The following is a 21,934-nucleotide window of genomic DNA, read 5'->3' on the forward strand; positions in this document are numbered from 1 at the left end:
CTGATTATTTTCACCTGTGTCTCCTGTGCTCATCAATGTCAGCCCCGCCCCGGATTGGTCCCACCTGTGTCTAGTTACCCTGTGCTTATATTCCCCTGTCTCCCAAGTGTTCTTTGTCAGTTCGTATTGTCTCTTGCTATGGTCAGGTCTATGCTCCTTGTACTCTTGTAAAGTTTGATTCCTCACTACGTGAGCGCTTTCATTTTGTTCCTCTATTTTTGTCATCTCGGTTAGAGATTTGATAGTTACCTTTTTTGTTGTTCATTGCTGTATTTTGGAAAATAAAGTATCTTACTAATACTTTACCTCTTTCTCCCGGGTCGTGCAATTGGGTCCTACATCCTAAGTGTCTGAGTTCGTAACAATCATTCATTAACATTATCACTCAGACCCCAAGTTCAGGCCATTGGGAGTTTCTCTCCCACACTCCCCCCCCTGCCTGAAACTTACCCATTGGACTCCTTTATTTACTCCTGCAACATAGTGACATCACTATGTATCAATCATTCACTTCTATTGGCAAGCGCTCCAACACATTGTACGTGATAAGGTAAGGGGCGGGAAATCTCTAAGGGGAGCCAGCCAGCTAACCAATCAGAGCAGACTGGGATCTGGTTTCAGACAGAGGGTGAAAATAACTTTTGGAATATTAAAGAGACATGTCCCATAGACACTACATACTGATACACACATTAACATCAGCAGGAGAGGACTCTTTAAAGTAGAGACACTACATACTGATACAGTATACACCTGAACATCAGCAGGAGAGGACTCTTTAAAGTAGAGTCACTACATACTGATATACACCTGAACATCAGCAGGAGAGGACTCTTTAAAGTGGAGACACTAAATACTGATATACACCTGAACATCAGCAGGAGAGGACTCTTTAAAGTGGAGACACTAAATACTGATATACACCTGAACATCAGCAGGAGAGGACTCTTTAAAGTGGAGACACTAAATACTGATATGCACCTGAACATCAGCAGGAGAGGACTCTTTAAAGTAGAGACACTACATACTGATACAGTATACACCTGAACATCAGCAGGAGAGGACTCTTTAAAGTAGAGTCACTACATACTGATATACACCTGAACATCAGCAGGAGAGGACTCTTTAAAGTAGATACACTACATACTGATATATACCTGAACATCAGCAGGAGAGGACTCTTTAAAGTAGAGACATACTGATATACACCTGAACATCAGCAGGAGAGGACTCTTTAAAGTAGAGACACTACATACTGATACTGTGTCTGCTACTTCCAGAATGTACACCACTACACATACTGGCATTTCTAAAAAGAAATCCGTATTATGATTATTTTGTACCTAGGTGGTCTTGTGGTAAATATCTTTATAAGTCAACACATTTATGTATTCATTTTTTCTTTGTTTATTCAGTCAACCAACACAGGTGAAAAGAGACAAGTTGGGGTGGCGTGACGGGTGATCAAGGGAGAAGCATCCACACAGAGAACATGTCTGATCGTGGGCTCTGGGCTGTGTGCATGAGAGAAGTCTGGTTTGTAGGATTCTTGAGTGTGTGCGTGTGGATACAAGCGTAGAGAGGCATAGGGGGGAGCAGTTTAAAGTCAACACACTCTGACATCACATGTTCAATGCACACTTTGATTTTGAAGTGCTTTTCTAAGCCTCTCACCAGGAAGTGCAAACAGGGTTGGACCTACAGTCAACATGAGACACAGATGAAAAAGAACAGTATGCAGTATGAGTCAACCATTCTCCAGTATACCTGACAAATGAATTCACAGAGAGAAGGACGTGTCAGAGACACAGAAACACAATGAGTCTTTATGATGTGAGAACAATAAGTCTATAAATGCTATTATATCTAAAATAATTGTACCAAATGATAGGAAATAGAATACAACTGCTAAGTCCCATCCTGTTAATTTCTCCCCCCTTACTTTGGTGTTCCCCGTCTGTTTGAAGTGCTCTTACATTAACACAAAAACCATTAATTTTATTTATTTTATTGAACACCCTTTTAAGCTGTAAACAATATCTCAGACTACTGGTTTACATGAATACCTGCAGTGAAAAGACACTGAAAATGTATTCTAAAATTAGCATGGTTGTTGATGGATGAACCAACCCAGTCTCACGGCATTTCGTGTTATTAGTCACGAAATTAATTTAATCTATTGATTCGTGTTCACCAACACGATTTTCACCTTTTTTTCGTGTCACACAGAACGATTTTAAATGCAATGTATTTCTATTGGTAGTATGTTTCGTGCCTGCAACACGTCTTTTTGTCCGGTCGGGGTCTTGGAAGACCAGAAGCTGTGTGGTTCATAAAAACATGTTCTTACTCAATATCTTACCCTAAGCCTAACCCTATCCCTTTTATTTTAAATTGTATAATGTCTGAGTTTTTTTGCCGTCAGTGAGGAAAAGAAATGGCTCAGAGCCTCAGAATACTGAAATCTGTATTTTATGTCATCTTTTTTTCCTTCTAATTTGTTATTATTTGGTGCAGGCACGAAACATACTACCAATATAAATACATTGCTTCTAAAATCGTTCTGTGTCAGAATACTTAAATCTGTATTTTTTTAAATGTCTTTTTCCTTCTAATTTGTTATTATTTACATTGCTTTTAAAATCGTTCTGTGTGACACGAAAAAAATGGCGAAATCGTGTTGGTGAACACGAATCAATAGATTAATTTCGGGATGAACATAATGTAGGGTTACCCATTCATTTCCTATGGCGGCCATCTTGTTACTCAAAATTCAATGGAAGTGGTGATCAGCAACTTTATATCCTCAAATACCTACTGTGGAGGATATCAATAGGCCTTGAAGAGATCAAATGTAAAACACAATATTTATGATTGATGAAAGTAGAATATCGGTCAGATTGGGCCAGAACACGACAGGAGGGTTATGAAAAGCATTTCAAAATGTAAAACAAAAATGTCCTTGGTTGCTTGGATAATTGTCAATTGCTATAGCAGTGAGCTCCCATAGTGCAGTGCGGTCACAGTGTGCACAGCAGAGAGGATGAAGGCCAGCAGCACAGAGCTCTCCTCAGGACGAGAGGACACGCTGCGGAACGACCCTGGAGACAAGGACAAGAACCAGGTGGAGTACAGGGTTAGTCTGATGTGAGGTGCACTGAAGAAACTGAAACATTGACTTCAATTAAATGTATTATGTCAACAGATTTCACATAACTGTATTAGGTTAGTTGAAAGCAATACTATTAAGTTTAATAAAGTTATTGCTTTCTACTAACCTAATACAGTTAGGTGAAATCCGTTGACAATACATTTAATTCAAGTCAACGTTTCAGTTTGTTCAGTGTGTAAGGCAAGGCAAGATTATTTATATAGCACCTTTCAACACAAGGCAATTCAAACTTCTTTACAAAAATGAAAGACATTAAGAGCATTAAGAAATACACTGTGAAATAGCATTTAACAGTCTTTAAAAAGCAAAGAGAATTAAAAAAAAAACATAAAACAAGCTAATGTAAAAAATACATGAATAAAAGTTACAGTGCAGAGTAAGATATGAATAGTTAAATAAAAATCAGCAGCATGTTTCTGGTAGTTTGTTCCATATATTTGGAGCATAATAACTGAACGCTGCTTCTCCATGTTTAGTTCTGACTCTGGGGACAGAAAGCTGACCAGTCCCTGAAGACCTGAGAGTTCTGGATGGTTCATAATTTAGCAGGAGGTCAGAAATGTATTTTGGCACTAAACCATTCAGTGCTTTATAAACCAGCAGCAGTATTTTGAAGTCTCTGACACACAGGAAGCCAGTGTAAAGACTTCAGAACAGGAGTGATGTGATCCACTTTCTTAGTGTTAGTGAGGACTCGAGCAGCGGCCTTCTGAATTAGCTGCAGCTTTCTAATAGATCTTTTAGTGAGACCTGTGAAGACACCATTACAGTAGTCCAGTCTACTGAAGATAAAAGCATGGAGTAATTGTATTAATGTGACTGTTGAAATTCACCTAGATTTCTGGCTTTATCTGTTGTTTTGAACATTGCCGACTGAAGCTCTGACTTTTATACGTTCCTCCTTGGCTCCAAAAACAATTACCTCAGTTTTATCTTTGTTTAATTGAAGAAAGTTGGGTCAGATTAAATCTACCTGATATGTGTATAGTTTTTGTGACTGTAGCTTTCTTCCTTGAAGCCGTGTTTTGCGCCTCACACTTGAGAGTGACAGATTTGAGGGGATGATCCACGGTCACCTCCATCACATTGCCCCTCACAGTCTGACTGTTGACAGACGACATGTAGCGGCAGGAAGGCAGGCATTCAGCAGAGCACACAAACTGCTGCTTCTCTGAAATAGATATCACGTCTGGACCGGTGATCTGCATCTCTGAGGGACCATCTGAGAGAAAGGTAGCGAGGATAGATCAGAGAAAGACTTGTTAATTTTTGATTATTTAATATTAGTGGAAATTTTTTACCCAGGTAAAGGACCTTCAACTAGCAAATCCGAATCCTTGACTTACATGTCACCGTTATGTTTTGGGTAGCAGCGACGAAAAGCCCAGACACACTGTTGGTGGCTTTGCAGAGAAGAGTTTTGGACTTGTCCATCTCCTGAGGAGTGATAGAAAGTACATTTCCTTGCCCACCTATCCACGGGCCTTCATCTGTCCTCCAGGCATACGTACAAGATGGCCGACACTGGGCATGGCAGCTGTAGGTGTGGCTCAACGATTCGTGCAGCAGACTGGGGCCTGTGATGGAAACATTGGCCGGTCCATCTGAGGGGAGAAAGACAGATGTGAGTATTTCAAATGTTCTATTGTTCATTGATTTTTGACATATTCAAATGACTGTGTTGAAGTGTGGGGCAACACATATATGGGTAACTTAAAACCTTTATTAACAATGCAGAACAAAGCAGTGAGCATTTAGCATTATGCACATCCCAGAGAACACACTGTTTATTGAGTCAAGGCTGTTAAGACTTAATGATTGAATTGAATTACAGACTTCATTAGTTGGGCATAAAGCAAGAAACAGAAAACTGCCAGAAAATATACAAAACAAATGTGTTTAAACTCCAAAGGATGAGCAACACTGAAGGAAGTGTAACTTTAAGCATCAGTTTGCACTTTAAAGCAGATTAAAATGAAAGCAGTTAAACTGTGGAAGTTACCACAACCTAATGATTTAAAGGGCTGAATGGACATCTTTAGGATGAATGTATAAGACAGAATAATTAGACAGTATGAAGATGTCCTTGGACCTGTTTCTCTGATGGTAGATTGTTGTGTTGACTTTTGATCGTGCTTTTGGTTTCATGTTACTATAAGTATTAGATAGCAGCTGATTGAAAGACCATCTATCTCTGAGTAAGGGGTACAATAAGACTTTCTTCTCTGCTTAAATGTACATGTTTTGTTTTATAATAATTGCCACGAGTGGAATAAACTAGGAAAAAAATAAAGAACAGAACAGAAGTGGTAGATATAAGTCAATCCTTCAGGGTTGTAACCTTAGAAAAAAAAATCAACCATCTCTTACCTAACACTTGCAGTTTCTTGGTTGCGTTGGCAGACCCCCCTTTCCCGTCTTCTGCTGCGGTGCATGTGACCGTTAGGACCCCCACCCAACTGCTCACAGTGAAGGCCAGCACGCTGCCCTGGCCCTGGGCCCTCTGACTGTCCAGAGACATGGAGAAGGTGCATGCCTTGCAGTTGGAAAGACACTCAACGCTGCTTGGCACTCCCACCGTCACGTAGTCCGGACCCACGATCACACAGCTGATTTCCACTCCTGAAAATGTTAACACTCAGTTATCAGTGTGTGTGTGTGTGTGTGTGTGTGTGTGTGTGTGTGTGTGTGTGTGTGTGTGTATGTGTGTGTGTGTGTGTGTGTGTGTGTGTGTGTGTGTATGTCCCTGTTAAGGACAAATTGGTGATTGAAATCAATAAATGATGGCGTTTTTCCAAATGTGGTTGTAGTGTTGCTTGCTCTATATTTAAATTGACCTCCATCATTATAAAGTGGACGTGGAATTCTTCGTGATGATTCCTCTTTATCAGGACAAAATCTGTTCTCTTTAAACCTTCTCAGGATTGAATAGACAATATCTTATTTATTTATCCGCTTTAACAAAATTAGAGGGCCAAAAACAACATTTTCCCTGGCTGACAACTTCATTTAGTCTAGAACTGCAAATTTGTGCTCCCTAATGAAATTATAAAAGACGTCAGACTCAGAGTGCAAGTTTCTGTCATGATGGTTGTTGTCAGACTTTAAGTGTAAAGGCCGTGAAGTGTGAAGGGACGGTGTTTCACTTTTTTACAGATATCCTACTAAAATGAAGATGAAATGAAATACATGTTAAGTATCTGGACATACACATTTTAACAGATAAGTTTAATATAAGTCGTATTGTTTATTTGAATGTAAAATCACTTACTATTATCGTCATCATCTAGTTCAGGCTCCTCCCCGTCTGCGGACAGTCCCGGCTGAAGAACTACGGTCAATAAAACATATTCCATTGTCAGCTAAACATTAGTTTTATGAACCAAAGTTTATTCTTGGCCTTGAAAATACTATTTTAACAGCCATCCCAACTTAAGAGTACAAGTTGGAGCTCCATTGTATCACTTTATTCCTCATTGTTTAAAGTGGTGTGTGAGTTGGACTGTTTTAATTTTTGAGGTCAAGAGGAATTTTTGATGGTCGATTTTAAGCAAACGCGGACACAATACATAAAAGTGCTGCGGATAAAATCAGCTACCTTGCAAGTCAACAGATTAATCTTGGTTGAGCCATGTATCACACGTCAGCAGAAAAGGATGTCATATTGCTAAAACGCTCAGAAATCTCTCAACTATTGGCTGAATAACTATTTAAAGAGGATCATTTGCAATTAAATATGGTAAATCCATAAGTGATAAAAACACACCAGGCTCAGTGCTGCCTCACATGGTCTGACATGACCACTAGCTTACTGTGGCTAATGTTAGTACATCTTACAGGCTGTGTAACTGACAGTATTCAGTCGGGTTGCTAACTTTTTAACTTTCAATGTAAGTTATTCCATAATTGCATTTTTTTCGTATCAAACAGAACGATTTTAAAAGCAATGTAAATAATAACGAATTTGAAGGAAAAAGAGATTAAAAAAAATACAGATTTCAGTATTCTGACACAGAACGATTTTAGAAGCAATGTATTTATATTGGTGGTATGTTTCAAACTCAGACATTATACAATTTAAAATAAAAGGGATAGGGTTAGGCTTAGGGTAAGATATTGAGTAAGAAAATGTTTTTATGAACCACACAGCTTCTGGTATTCCAAGACCCGACAGGACAAAAAGACGTGGTGCAGGCACGAAACATACTACCAATAGAAATACATTGCTTTTAAAATCGTTCTGTGAGACACGAAAAAAATGCAAAATTCGTGTTGGTGAACACGAATCAATAGATTCAATTAATTTCGTGACTATAACATGAAATGCCGTGAGACTGCGTTGAAACAGCGTGAAGAGCAAAACCGAAATAGTATGAGTAAAAAGATGATGTAGTATGTTTAATATTTTTGAATTGTAAGAAGCATTTACTGTTGTAGCTGATGAAGGTGGAACTAACTGAAGAGTCTCCCCACTAAAAAAAACGTTTCCCAACAGCAAATTAAATCTGAATGCAGCACTCTGACACTGTGCCATATTTTTCATAGATAACAATAGATTTTTTTCAGAATGAAGATCCCTGTACTACCTGTCAGAAACAGCAGCATCAGCAGTCTGCAGTGATTCCAGTTTCCTCCCATTTTTTTTAGATGTGTAGGTATGATCCATTGTCCCATAACAATCTGAAGTGTTCAGCTCCCAGGAAACAGTCCGCTCTAAAGTCAAAGTCAGTCAAAGTCAGCGGGCAAACAGCTCTTATCAGAGAGAGCTGAGCAGAAACATATTAATCACTCTTATGAAACTCCATTGATGTTAAAGAATGGCTGATCAGTTCCTTAGAATGTGACTCACAGTTTCACCCCAAGTGTTTGTAGATTTTCTCATCCATTGAAAGGGTTAGTGGAGGATTACAGAGCAGCAGTGCTTTGGCTTCTGGCCTGGAGTCCATTTCAGCGTTTGAGTAATATATGTAGGACGGCCAATAATAATAATAATACACTTTATTTTATGCTTTAACATACAAACACACGGACAACAAGTGAATTCAAAAATTCAACTAAACATGAGAATACATACAAAAACAGAGCAAATAATAAAATAGAAATACATAGAATGAGAATAAATGAAAAATAAAATACGACTAAAAGTAGTATCACATAAAAGCAATTCTAAAGAGAGGGATTTCTTACAAATACCATAATGGCATGAGACACAAATAGGGGCATGTCTCAGATCTGTTCATTATAGAGGTGTATTGGAATTTTATATTGGAAAAATGTATATACAAGATGGCAACATCAAGGCAAGGCAAGGCAAGTTTATTTATATAGCACCTTTCAACACAAGGCAATTCAAAGTGCTTTACAAAAATGGAAGACATTAAGAAAATGGCATTTAAAATGAGTCATTAAAAAGAAAAGATAATAAAATAAACATTAAAAGAAAAAATACATGGATAAAAGTTACAGTGCAGTTTAAGATGTGAATAGTTCAATTAAAAGCAGCGGCAAAAAGAAAAGTCTTCAGCCTGGATTTAAAAGTAGTAAGAGTTGCAGCGGACCTGCAGGTTTCTGGGAGTTTGTTCCAGATATTTGGAGCATAATAACTGAATGCTGCTTCTCCATGTTTAGTTCTGACTCTGGGGACAGAAAGCTGACCAGTCCCTGAAGACCTGAGAGTTCTGGATGGTTCATAATTTAGCAGTAGGTCAGACATGTATTTTGGGCCTAAACCATTCAAAGCTTTATAAACCAGCAACAATATTTTGAAATCTATTCTTTGACACACAGGAAGCCAGTGTAAGGACTTCAGAACAGGAGTGATGTGATCCACTTTCTTAGTGTTAGTGAGGACTCGAGCAGCGGCGTTCTAAATTAGCTGCAGCTTTCTAATAGATTTTTTAGTGAGACCTGTAAAGACACCATTACAGTAGTCGAGTCTACTGAAGATAAAAGCATGGACAAGTTTTTCCAAATCCTGCTGTGACATTAGTCTTTTAATCCTAGATATGTTCTTTAGGTGATAGTAGGCTGATTTAGTAACTGTTTTAATGTGACTGTTGAAACTCAGGTCAGAGTCCATGACTACACCTAGATTTCTGGCTTTATCTGTTGTTTTGAACATTGCAGACTGAAGCTCAGCGCTAACTTTTATACGTTCTGCCTTGGCTCCAAAAACCATTACCTCAGTTTTATCTTTGTTTAATTGGAGAAAGTTCTGACACATCCACTCATTGATTTGTTTAATGCACTTACTCAGTGTTTGAATTGGAGCATAATCTCCTGGTGAAATTGTTACGTAAATTTGTGTGTCATCCGCATAGCTATGGTAACTTATTTAGTTGTTTTTCATTATCTGAGCCAGTGGTAGCATGTAGATGTTAAAGAGAAGAGGCCCCAAGATGGAGCCTTGAGGTACCCCACATGTCATATTTGTCAACTCAGATGTGTATTTACCTATAGAAACAAAGTTTTTTCTGTCCTTTAAGTAGGACTCAAACCAATTTAGAACTGTTGCCGAAAGTCCCACCCAGTTTTCTAGTCGGTCTAGTAATATGTTGTGGTCAACAGTGTCAAACGCAGCACTGAGATCTAATAATACTAACACTGAAGTTCTGCCACTGTCTGTGTTTAAGTGGATGTCATTGAAGACCTTTACAAGAGCAGTCTCAGTGCTGTGGTTTGGACGAAAGCCTGACTGGAACACATCAAAACAGTTATTTAAATGCAAGAAGTTACTCAACTGTTGAAAAACTACTTTTTCAATGATTTTACCTAGAAATGGCATGTTTGATATTGGCCTGTAATTGTTCATTACTGAAGCATCTAGATTATTCTTTTTTAAGAGCGGTTTAATGACTGCAGTTTTCAGTGCCTCTGGAAAAATACCTGAGTGAAGAGATGTGTTTACTATATGAAGTAGATCTGAGGCCATGCAAGGAAAAACATCTTTGAAAAATCCTGTTGGAATAATATCAAGGCAGCAGGAGGAGGATTTCAGAAGTTGAATAATGTCCTCTAAGTTTTTATCATTAATCTGATAGAATTGTGTCATGGTGTTTGAATTGATTTTAAGTGGACACATTTGCAAACACATTTGCTGTACCTGATGCAGAGGCACTGACTGCTTGTCTAATTTTCTGAATTTTGTCAGTGAAGAAGGAGGCAAAATCATTGCACGCCCTGGTGGATAGAAATTCAGAGGCTACTGACACTGGGGGGTTAGTTAGTCTGTCGACGGTAGCAAACAAGGCACGTGCGTTGTTTTTGGTAATGATGTCAGAGAAGAAAGACTGTCGTGCGTTTTTCAATTCCAAATTATAAAGGCCAAGTCTCTCTTTATAGATTTCAAAGTGAACCTGGAGATTTGTTTTTCGCCACCTGCGTTCAGCTTTTCGACACTCTCTTTTTTCTGTTCTCACGGTCATGGCCTTTCTCCATGGAGATATTTTCTTGCCAATCACTTCCTTTACCTTAGTTGGAGCAATGGTATCTATAACATCTTTAATTTTTGAATTAAAATGATCTAACAGCTCATTTACTGAGATGTTAGCAGGGGCAAGTGTGGATTTTCAGTTAAATATCGCTTTGTGGTTACCTCTTTCTGAACATTTTTGTGAACCGAAATAGAGCTCTCAAAGAAAACACAGGAATGATCAGAGAGTGCAACATCAGTCACCACAACCTTTGAGATATTCAGACCCTTTGAGATAATTAAGTCCAGAGTGTGCCCCTTATTGTGCGTGGGCTCCGCCACATGCTGAGTCAGTCCATAGTTATCAAGAACACAAAACAGTTCTTTAGCCCCTCTGTCCTGGGGGTTGTCAACATGGATGTTAAAATCACCAACAATGACTAGACGGTCAAAGTCAATACACACTATAGACAGCAGTTCAGTAAAATCATCAAAAAAGCTTGCACTGTATTTGGGTGGTCTATAGATATTTAGGAACAGAGCTCGAGAGGAGCATTTCAGCTGAAGGGCCACATATTCAAAAGAAGCAAAGTCCCCATAGATGTCTTCCTGCATTGAATGGAATCATTGAACAAAATAGCAACTCCACCCCCTTTCTTATGCATTCTTTCCTGACTCATAAAACTAAAGTTGGGAGGGACAGCTGCACTGTTATTTTGTTCAATCCAAGTTTCCGTTAAAAACATAAAATCGAGATTGTGCTCAGTGATAAAATCATTGATTAAAAATGTTTTTCCTGCCAAAGACCTGACATTTAATAAAGCTAGTTTAAGTTTGTTAAATACACTATCAGTAAGATTTGTTGTGACAAGCTGTGGCTGACATGGAATCACTGCTAAATTTGATAACCTCACACAAACGTTTGAGCACTTCCTGTTTCTAAGCTGATTCACCGCTCTTAATCTATTACCTATCAACACAGATATCGGCAAAGCTACTGGCAGGCAGGGCCCCGGCTCAGAGGGAAAAACCTCAAATACTATTTTATAATTATGTTATAAATGGTTTTATTTATGTTTTGGTGACTTGCAGTGGTTAATTTGATGTGAACATTATTCGCTCCTGAATTCCCAGAATTCCCCTTGGTACTCTTCAACAGGTGACTTCGTCCTTAAAGCCAGACATGTGTCCATCATCAGAATAAATGGTCCAAATGCAAACAGACAAGAACGACTGCTACATAATGGAGGGACTGACTTTGAGGAAGAGGTAGCAGTTCATATTAGTTCAAACATGTTGTGGATGGATAATAAGTAATTTGGGACACACACACACAAACACACACACACATATGCAGACACACACATACCCACAATAATACAGATTAAAACACAACTGAGCCAGTTAACAATTAAGAAAATCTCATTTATTGAAGACAAAATTCAAACAAACTATGAATATCAATTAGTGCTACAAAACGCACCAAGAACAACAAGAAAAGAATGGTGCAGGTGTGTATGTGTGAGTGTGTGTGTGTGTGTGTGTGTGTGTGTGTGCGTGTGTGTGTGTGTGCATGTGTGTGTGTGTGTGTGTGTGTGTGTATGTGTGTGTGTGTGTGTGTGTGTGTGTGTGTGTGTGTGTGTGTGTGTGCGTGTGTGTGTGTGTGTGTGTGTGTGTGTGTGTGTGCTCTTAAAGTGCCGTCTCTCTGGAGTCCCTGGGCAGTCTGAAGGTCAGTATCTCTGTGAAGGTGTGACCTGCAGCACAGAGCAGAGGATTAAACAGCTTCTCTTACAAATGCTTTTTCTCCTGTTCCACCTTCTGTGTATAATAATAATAATAATAATACATGATAAATCATCAAGTACGTTCTGAGATCTTTAGTGACCTCTTCTGGCCAACAGCAGGTACTGTAACAGGACACTGTTTGTCTGAGGAAACGTCTGGCCCTCCAGCTGCGTATAGACCATTATGTTCACCAGACTGACTGTTTGTTGGGCAGGTAGAGTAAACTTAGAGCTTTTCACTAAAACAGCTGCTGTGGGTGAAACAATATTGATAAGAGCAGTGAGAGTGAACGTTAAGTGGACTTAAAACCTAAACTTAAAAATTCTAAATTCTGGTACAATCTTTTGTGAGATTTGTCACTAAAACATCATTTATTACATTCCACATATGTCAGGGGTGTCCTACGGCCCTTGTTCAAATTTCCTCACAGCTAATTCTAAAAGTATAATGGAATATTGCCGCACCTGAAAATTGTGCTTATCTTATATTGTACTTCTTAAATATATGTAAACATATTACACAATAGTTTTCATGTGTTAATAAGCCCACATTTAAAATAAATTCGGTCAATTAAAATTGAAAACATTTTCTAGCAAATCTTAGTTGATAAAAGCCCATTTCCAGAACAAGCTTGAAATGAACCTTCATATTTCCCCTTATTATAAGCAATCTGAGGCTTCTGATTAAGGGATGTAACACAATAAATTAAACCCTACAGAGAGCTGTGTTGTAGGCTGTTTTTTTCTTAAAGCATATTCAAGTATCAAGCATAGTTTACCTACTTTTGATTGATATTGCTAACTTATAACTTACCTTATGGTCACAATATACCTCTAGTGAAGGGCCCCGCCCTTTGTATGTTCTTCTGTATGTGGCCCTCAGTGAATAAAGTTTGGACACCCCTGACATATGTACAGTGGCGGCTCCAGAGTATTTTTGTTGGGTAATCTATGGTAGGGCTAACCCATACAGTGGTGGGGCTCAAGTCAGTATTTGCAATGTAATTACATACACGCTATATCGCCCCCTTGACAGTGAAACGCCACGCGTGAGGTTTAGATTATTTCCCTGTCTCAATCAAAATGGAACTGTATGAAATAAAACGGCACATTTGTCTTGTAGTAAATAAAAAGGGATCACTGTGAACGTGACGTATGATAGTACACGTTGAAGATCCAATGGGGATACTGAATGGCGGTTCCGACAGATCTCAATCAAAGGCATGACGCAGACCCAACGTTTTGTTGCTCTGATTGGCTGTAGGTCTATTCAAATTGCATTCGGAGGCATTTTGATCTGACCGCGGCCGCGCTGATATTATAACGCAAGAGAATTTCCACACCTTTAGGGTATAAAACTCCCCCACTACTTAGACTATTCCTTACACCCCTCTTCTAGCATAAGCCTGAATGGTCTCAACCATATTGCATCAGTAACGTGCACTTGTTACAGCAGGATCAGTTTGTGTGTTGTGGACACGACCGGTATATTTTCGCAATCCGTGTTCTCGACATGCTTACTTTAACATCATTTTTCATGGTGGGGCTAAGCCATTTCTTGGTATGGCTGTAGCCTACCCCAGCCATACCCTGGCGCCGCCACTGCATATGTAATATATGTACACTATACATATCTTAACTAGCTTCTTCCCCTCTCTTACGTTTCCACTGGTCCAACGGCAGGTCTGTGTTGTCCATGGTCTGATCGTAGGGCTGCGCCTCCGTCTCCTCCTCAGTGTCTCTGAACTCGCTGAAGAAAGGCAGATCCAGAGCCTGTGAGGCGCTCACCCTCTGCTCGGGGTCCAGGAGCAGCATCTTTTCCAACACACACACTGCTGTGGTGCAGAGATACATGTCGAGGTCAGCATGAGTTCAGTGCACACACACCAGGGTTTACTGTGGGACAAAGACCTTTACCTACCATTGGAGCTGGCTTTGGAGAAAATAGAGTGCAAGTCTTTCTTTGGCACTTTGGGTAGACTTCTGATGTAGTTTTTGGCCTGTGGAGAGAGGAAGTAGAGAGGAGGATGACCAATGTTGGTGTGCTAATAAATGTGCATCAGTAACAGAGAAGTTAGATGTGGACAGGGTTCTGATGTGATGACACACTGACACTCTTCACTGACACTATGATGAAGTTCATAAAGGGTTCCTCAAACGTATTGCACCAACATTTGAAATGAAGAGCCAGTGAGTGTGTTTGTATTGGGAGTGTTTGTACTACATCAGGGTAAACTCAGGGTACGACTCACATCTTGGCTCTGTAGCTTCACCACAAAGTCAGCAGCTGGGGTTCCTGTGATCTTCATGATTTCTCTGAGCTGGTCCAGATCTGGCAGTAGCTATGGTCAAGTGTAATCTGTTGCATGGATCTTTACCTTTCACATATTCATTCACATATTCAGTTTATAATGCTAGTTATAGAATACGATCAACATGTACGAACAGTGATAATATCTAAAAAGGTAATTCACTTGGACCCTATTTCCCCATGTTTTCTTGTTAGGAGACCAAATGGGGACAATAAACAATTCATTAAATAATTGGCACAGTATTGGATGTGCACTGTCAATGTACGTCCCCTAAAAGTGACCCAGACTGTCTCAGATTCTTGTTTTAGCTGTCAACAACAACAACATCAAGAGACCTACCCTACAGAATAATTATCAGTTTCTTTACCTTTAGCTTGGTACGGTCTGTTTGTTAATGTGTGTGATCAAGTGTTGCTCAAGGAGGAGTCTCGTTCTCAAATCTAGTGAGAGCTGACTGAAAATAGGAGTGTTGGTGTTGTCAGAGTGTGGTTTGATTGTGTAAAGATTATAAATGCCACAGATAAATATTTTTGCTGATTTCACCATGTGGATTAGGCCCAATCCTCTTGTGATATTTCAGATATGAATACATTGCCCCCCGTGTGGCTGCTGCTGGAGGCTCAATACTGGACCAATTTCAACAATTCATCATTATTGTCTTGGACACAAATGCATGGGAAAATGGGATCAAGGTAAAAAAATACCAAAGTTACTCTAAATAATGTATTGATAAAGTTTGAGACATTTAAGGATACGATCACTACCTTTGAACAGCGGCTTTCCCAGCAGCATCTCTGCCATGATACAACCTGCCGACCAGATGTCCACTGCAACAGAGAGCAAACATCAGCCTTCTCTTTCAATCTGCTTTATAAAACGTGTCTTTGTCTTTCAATGCACTCCTGTTGACACAACCTGTGAGGAGAGTTTACCAGTTTGTGTGTAGTGCATCCAGTTGAGGATGACCTCGGGTGCTCGGTACCAGCGCGTCACCACGTAGCCGGTCATCTCAGCGTCGGCCTGCCTCGCCAAGCCAAAATCAAGAATCTGAAGCAGGAGAATCAGAACCATCCATGAAAACGTGAAGGTGTTTGGGATGTTCACATAAAAACTGCTTTATGTGAACTTACCTTCAGCTCACAGTCTGGGTTAATGGCTAAGTTTCCAGGTTTCAGGTCCTGTGGGAAACACAAATGTGAGACAGAGGAGATCAGGGGAAGTGTCACTGGAAGAAAATGATCTGTATTTTCTTTCCATGTTTTGAAGGAAGAATTAAAGGTGGGGTAGGTAAGTTTAAGAAACTGGCTCGAGATACCCTTTTTGTTATATTCCATGGAATGCTCTTAACATCCCGATAGCAATGAATATCTTAAGTGCTTTGACAAAAAATCCATAAAAAAATGTCATCTGTGGAAGCCGTAATACTGTAAAAAGCATGACCAATCATTTTAGCCGGCCCGGCTAAAATAACTGGATGGCCTACCTGCCTGTCAGCCTTCCATCGGGGCACAAACTTATCTCGTGCCCTCATTGGTCATGTGCGCGTTTGTGTGTGTTGGAGGAGGGGCTCTGTAAGGAAGTGGCAGATTTTCTCCGGTTGTGTATTTTCAAATTCTAGCGATCTCGAGCCGGTTTCTCAAACTTACCTACCCCACCTTTAAGGAACATTTTAGATGTGAATGTCAGTAATATCAAACAAGAATAAACTGAGCAAAGTCCATATACCACATAATAAAACAAAGCATAATTCTTTCTGAGTTACTGTTTTCTCTTTTTTCAGCTATGTGACATCCTCCAAAATGCTACTCCTCTGCAGGGGTCTGCAGAAAATCACAGCCTACAACCAGACACAAGTGACCAAGAGGAAAGTGACAGAGTTGGTGACTGCTCTCTCAACTTCAATGGACAGAAAGTTCCACAGAATGGAATACTGTGGAATACAAACTTATCTCGTGCCCTCATTGGTCATGTGTACGTTCGTGTGTGTTGGAGGAGGGGCTCTATAAGGAAGTGGCAGATTTTCTCCGGTTGTGTATTTTCTAGGGCTGTCAGTCGATTAAAATATTTAATCGCGATTAATCGCATGATTGTCCATAGTTAATCGCGATTAATCGCAAATTAATCGCACATTTTTTATCTGTTCTAAATGTACCTTAGAGGGATATTTTTCAAGTTTTTAATACTCTTATCAACATATGAGTGGACAACTATGCTTTATATGTTTGTTTATTATCATTTGAACAATGACAAATATTCTCATGAATATTAAACACAACAACCTCTGAACATTACAAATATTTGCCTCAATTCAACCTAGAACCTCTCTCATACAATAATACAATACTGTGTGTGTGTGTGTGTGTGTGTGTGTGTGTGTGTGTGTGTGTGTGTGTGTGTGTGTGTGTGTGTGTGTGTGTGAATGTGGAGACACTGTGATGGATCGTTGGAGCTATGTGCGGCTCAAGGCATATATGCCTGTGTGTATGAGCTGTGTTGCGCGCACTATCCGTGCTGAGTGTGCTGTCTGGCTACCTGCATAAAGTCAAGTGCTCGGCGCAGTTGTCGGCGAAATGTCGCTCCTCTGTTTTCATTGAAACAGCTCCTTATATCCGTTAGCTCAGCTAGCTAGCACCAGATGCTAACAACAACACGTAAGGTGTGCTTCGCTCGCGCCACACATACACACACCCTCCCGGTCCTCCCGATGGCCAGTCCGGGCCTGCCGGTGAGCGTGGAAGTGTGGTCTGCCACAAGCGGGCAGCAGGAGCGGGGCTGTCAGCATCAGCTTGATGGTATTTTAAACTCGATGCGCTCTGAAACTACGGCGGCCGAGGACAAAAAATACACATGCGTTAATCGCGTTAAAATAATTAGTGGCGTTAATTTTTTTTTGCGTTAACGCGTTATTAACGCGTTAACTTGACAGCCCTAGTATTTTCAAATTCTAGCGATCTCGAGCCGGTTTCTCAAACTTACCTACCCCACCTTTAATATAATTTTATAATGAAATCCTTTAATTTTAATGATATTATTCAAGCCTTTTGCTTAGATATCCACCACCCATTAAAGATATATAGGAATATTCCGATTTTTCAAGATGTATCCATCCTAATTCGACTGGTACTCCAATCTGTCCATGCAGTAAGCAGTTACCTGGGTGGGTAGAGTTATAAAGAGATGTAAATGACTTTTCAATGACAAAATTCAGCGTACCATTCTGTCTTGAAAATAGGAGCTCCCTGTGTGGGAATCAGAATGAATGGGACTAAACATGAAAAAGAGCAACAGCCCCACCCCCACAGCTCAGAGTCTGAAAGGTCAAAGTTCACTCACCCTGTGAATGATCCCTGCAGAGTGGATATACTGCGGAGAGAGGAGACAAAGACCACATAAGCAACTTCTCAGTGAGTTACTCACCAAAACAAGTAAATGACCCTCACTTGTTTGTAATTCTTCATAAATAGTGCAGTGCCTGTTCAAGATGGGCGATTACGTGGCCGCATGTACTGCTGCGCGCAGCTTTTTTTATCAAACGGCTTATACATACAACTTCACTCTTGTAACAGCACTCCCCTGGCTGCTGAGCAATGTAGCTGTCATGATATGGCTGACATAATCATGTCAACATCAATCATGACACGCCAGAGTCATTTTAATGCAAAAGCTTACACCAGACCCAACTGAACAAGAAGCAGCCAATCACAGACCCTAGGTCACCGATTTTTAGGGTACATTATATTGTCACTAAAAAGAACGACCATGGCAAGTAGGCCGAACTCGACCTAAACCCAAACATTATTTTGAACAGTGCATGACATCCTCTACACACTGTGCTTAAGCGTTATGACAGTTAATATTGTATTGAGTAACACACAGCAAGCTGTACCCCTGTCTATACGCTACACAGGGTCAACATATCACACCACATAACATCTGTCTGTATCTCTCAGAGACAGCTCCACACTTCAGTCATTATACACCCAGCAATTGAAGTAGATCAGATCAACGGCTTTTTAAGAAAAACAAAGCCCGGACTGACATGCATACATACATACATACATACATACATACATGCATACATACATACATGCATGCATACATACATACATACATGCATACATACATACATACGCACGCACGCACGCACGTACGCACGCACGTACGCACGCACGCATGCATGCACGCACACACACACACACACACACATTGATGGTAGAAGTAATGAGGGACATGCATTCAGCGTTGGTTCACCTTGAGTCCTCTCAGCATCTGATAGACCAGGAACTGCACTCGGTCCTCTGATAGTTTCTCCATCTTCATCAACTTTCCGAGGTCGGTTCCCATGAACGGCATCACCAGGTAACTTTGGACAAGAGAAGAGGACTTGTATCACTCCACTCGTCCTGTTTCATAATCAACGTTCAGGGACGCACAGGAACTTACAAATCACGCAAGCGGTCCAATGCGATCTCAGCAGTGAAGACATCCAGCAGCCCAATGACCTGATCAGGAGGAATGAGGTCAACATCAAATCTGATTGAAATATAATGTATTCATGACTGTTTGGTTATAATGAAACAAATAAACAGTTTTCCCCTTCAACCTGTCTAATATGCCTTTACATCACGCTGGAGTCCCTTCACCCTCACACTGAAGATGTTTTGTATAGCTTCAGATTACAGGTCCCTCTTTGTCTGTCAGTGTGAGGCACATTCTTACATTTTCGTGCTTCATGTGTTTGAGGAGTCGCAGCTCTCTGAACGCTCTTTTTGCAAACAGTTTGGACTGGAAGGGCCGGTGAAGTTTCTTGATGGCCACCTGCGCCCCCATCCGGCGGTCCCATGCTGAACTGAAATACACAGACACAGGTTTATTATCAAAGAACGCTTCTGAACAGGTTACATTTGCAGGCATTTAAACATGTCCATAAGGAAGTCCACAAGTGTAACTGGATCTAAATGAAGCAGTGCTTCGTTGATGACATCATTTACACTTGTTCCTTTCTTGCTAGGCAAAGTCACAAGGTCTGCCGTGGAAAAGCTCTGTTTGTGATGAAGACAATGTGGTGGCGGATTCTAAACACTTCAGTCGGGGTCTTCGACTTCCAACAATGAGACTGGGGGGGTTCTTTGTTGACCCTCATACATACAACACAATGCAGAGGCCCTGCAGAGCCAGCTGTGGAGAGACTGCTGACCAAAATATCACACACTACCGCTGCAGGAATATTATAGAATGAATAGAATTTAAAGTATTTAAGTTATTATCTGAGGATAATAAGGTATTAAAGGTCATTAAATGATCTATGGTTATTTACTTTGGGTCAATTGTTTGTTTCTCATGCATTAGGAATAGGTTCAACGTTTCTTGTGATTTATGTATACAACTGGAAAATACTTAAAATAGCCTACTAATATACATAAAGTAGCTCACAATTCTGTATTGCCTCTTACCAATTGCAAATAAAAAATACAAATAAGACATGTTTATAGAAAAGAATTGCCTTAAGTCCAACATGGCATAAACAGTGGCTACAAATCAGCTGAGAGCAGCATTCCATCAGTATTTCTCTGAGGCGTAAAGTTGAACTGACCATACGGTTCCATACGCGCCTGTTCCGACCTGCTTCAGGTCCCGGTACCTCTCCGGAGCCTCCCACACGGTTCTGTTCACCTCCTGCCGGTAGAATCCCGTCCTGGCCCGCATAGCCATACCGAGTGGAGAGCTGAGGACAGGAGAGAGAGCGCTGCTCCGGGGCGAGAGAGCAAACAGGTTTAACTTCAACACGGAGAGATGCGCCCCCCCCCCCCCCCCCCCCCCCCCCACCCCCACACACACACACACACACACACACACACACACACACACACACACACACACACACACACACACACACACACACACACACACACACACACACACACACACACACACACACACACACACACACACATTGTTAGTCATGGGTGTGTCTACAATGTGGGGAATAAGCCAGAAAACATCTGCCCACCCTAAGGTCACACCGCATAATACTCTGGCAAGCATGTTTCTGTAATATTTCTGCATAGTACACACACTACCTGTACTTTGATCCTTTACAATTACACATTGTAAAAATACTCTGTTACAAGTAAATTACCTGCATTCAAAATCGTACCTAAGTCAATCAATCAAAGTTCATTCATATAGCCCAATATCACACATTCTATCCGTTGTCTCAGTGGACTTTATGCTTGTACAGAATATGAATACGACACCCTCTCTCCTTGGACCCTCACATCGGACAAGGAAATCCTCCCAAAGAAACCCCGAAGTTAATGGGGAAATGGAGAAACCTCGGGGGGTGCAACAGAGGAGGATCCCTCTCCCAGGACGGACAGACGTGCAATAGATGTCTAATTAAAAGTATAAAAGTATCGGCATCAATGTACTTAAAGAACCAAAAGTGAAACTACTGTTATGCATAATGGCTTATTTCAGAATCATATAATAAATGACTGTATTCTGATTATTGATGCAATAATGTGTTCATCACAGCTGGTAAAGTTGGAGCTAATGTTAATGACATTATTTACTGCTGCTGGATATATTAACCGCTAATTACTGGTCAATATTTATTTAATAGTTGATATGTATATTTTGTATTGACTATAATAATTTGAAGTTGTAAATCAACTATACCTGTCAGATAAAGGTAGTGGAGGAAAAGTACAATATTGGCTATTATATTTTTTTATATTATTTTCCACCTTCAGTTACTTCTGGCTCTTCTAGTTTTTAAGGTTGAGAGTATTAATGCAACATTTCAGTCAACGAATAAAGTCTTATGAGTTTAATATGGATTAAGCTACCTGGCAGTAGTCCTTTAGCCCCACCTCTAACAGCTGCAAAATGAGTAATGCATACTTATTAATGCATCAATAATTGAATCCAATATATAATTCTAAAATAGACCATTCTGCATATGAGGAAGAATTATTCTCCTAGTACTTCAACAATATGGCGATGCTAATTATTTTGTGTTTACTCAGTTAAATGTTCAAATGCAGAACATTTTATATGTAATATTACTACACCATGTGACTTGTATTCAAGTAAAATATGTTAGTAATTCTTTAACATTTAATTATGGATTATTTAAGGATACAGCTCATCCAAACAGTGAACACAATGACTTCAGGAAGTGTGTGTATAACTAGTGAATTTGAACGAATTTCCTGTGAATAGTCTAGACATTTTATTGTCGTTTTTAAGA

The 21,934-nt window shown here is 40.0% G+C and overlaps 1 protein-coding gene across 1 annotated transcript; it reads right to left on the reverse strand.

Annotated features, from left to right (window-relative positions):
- Positions 1-12,195: 12,195 nt before the first annotated feature.
- LOC117486884 (mitogen-activated protein kinase 12-like) lies at positions 12,196-20,391 on the reverse strand. Its single transcript, XM_034135475.1, has 12 exons — positions 20,273-20,391; positions 19,399-19,528; positions 19,123-19,181; positions 18,931-19,042; positions 18,013-18,042; positions 15,810-15,857; positions 15,612-15,726; positions 15,435-15,506; positions 14,620-14,699; positions 14,289-14,367; positions 14,029-14,202; positions 12,196-12,337 (listed from the first exon to the last, which is right to left on the reverse strand). The coding sequence occupies exons 1-12, from the start codon at positions 20,389-20,391 to the stop codon at positions 12,273-12,275; spliced, it is 1,083 nt and encodes a 360-aa protein (XP_033991366.1). The 3' UTR covers positions 12,196-12,272.
- Between the last annotated feature and the right edge of the window lie 1,543 nt (positions 20,392-21,934).

Source organism: Trematomus bernacchii, unplaced genomic scaffold (genome assembly GCF_902827165.1).
Source record: "Trematomus bernacchii unplaced genomic scaffold, fTreBer1.1, whole genome shotgun sequence".
NCBI classification, from domain to species: Eukaryota; Metazoa; Chordata; class Actinopteri; order Perciformes; family Nototheniidae; genus Trematomus; species Trematomus bernacchii.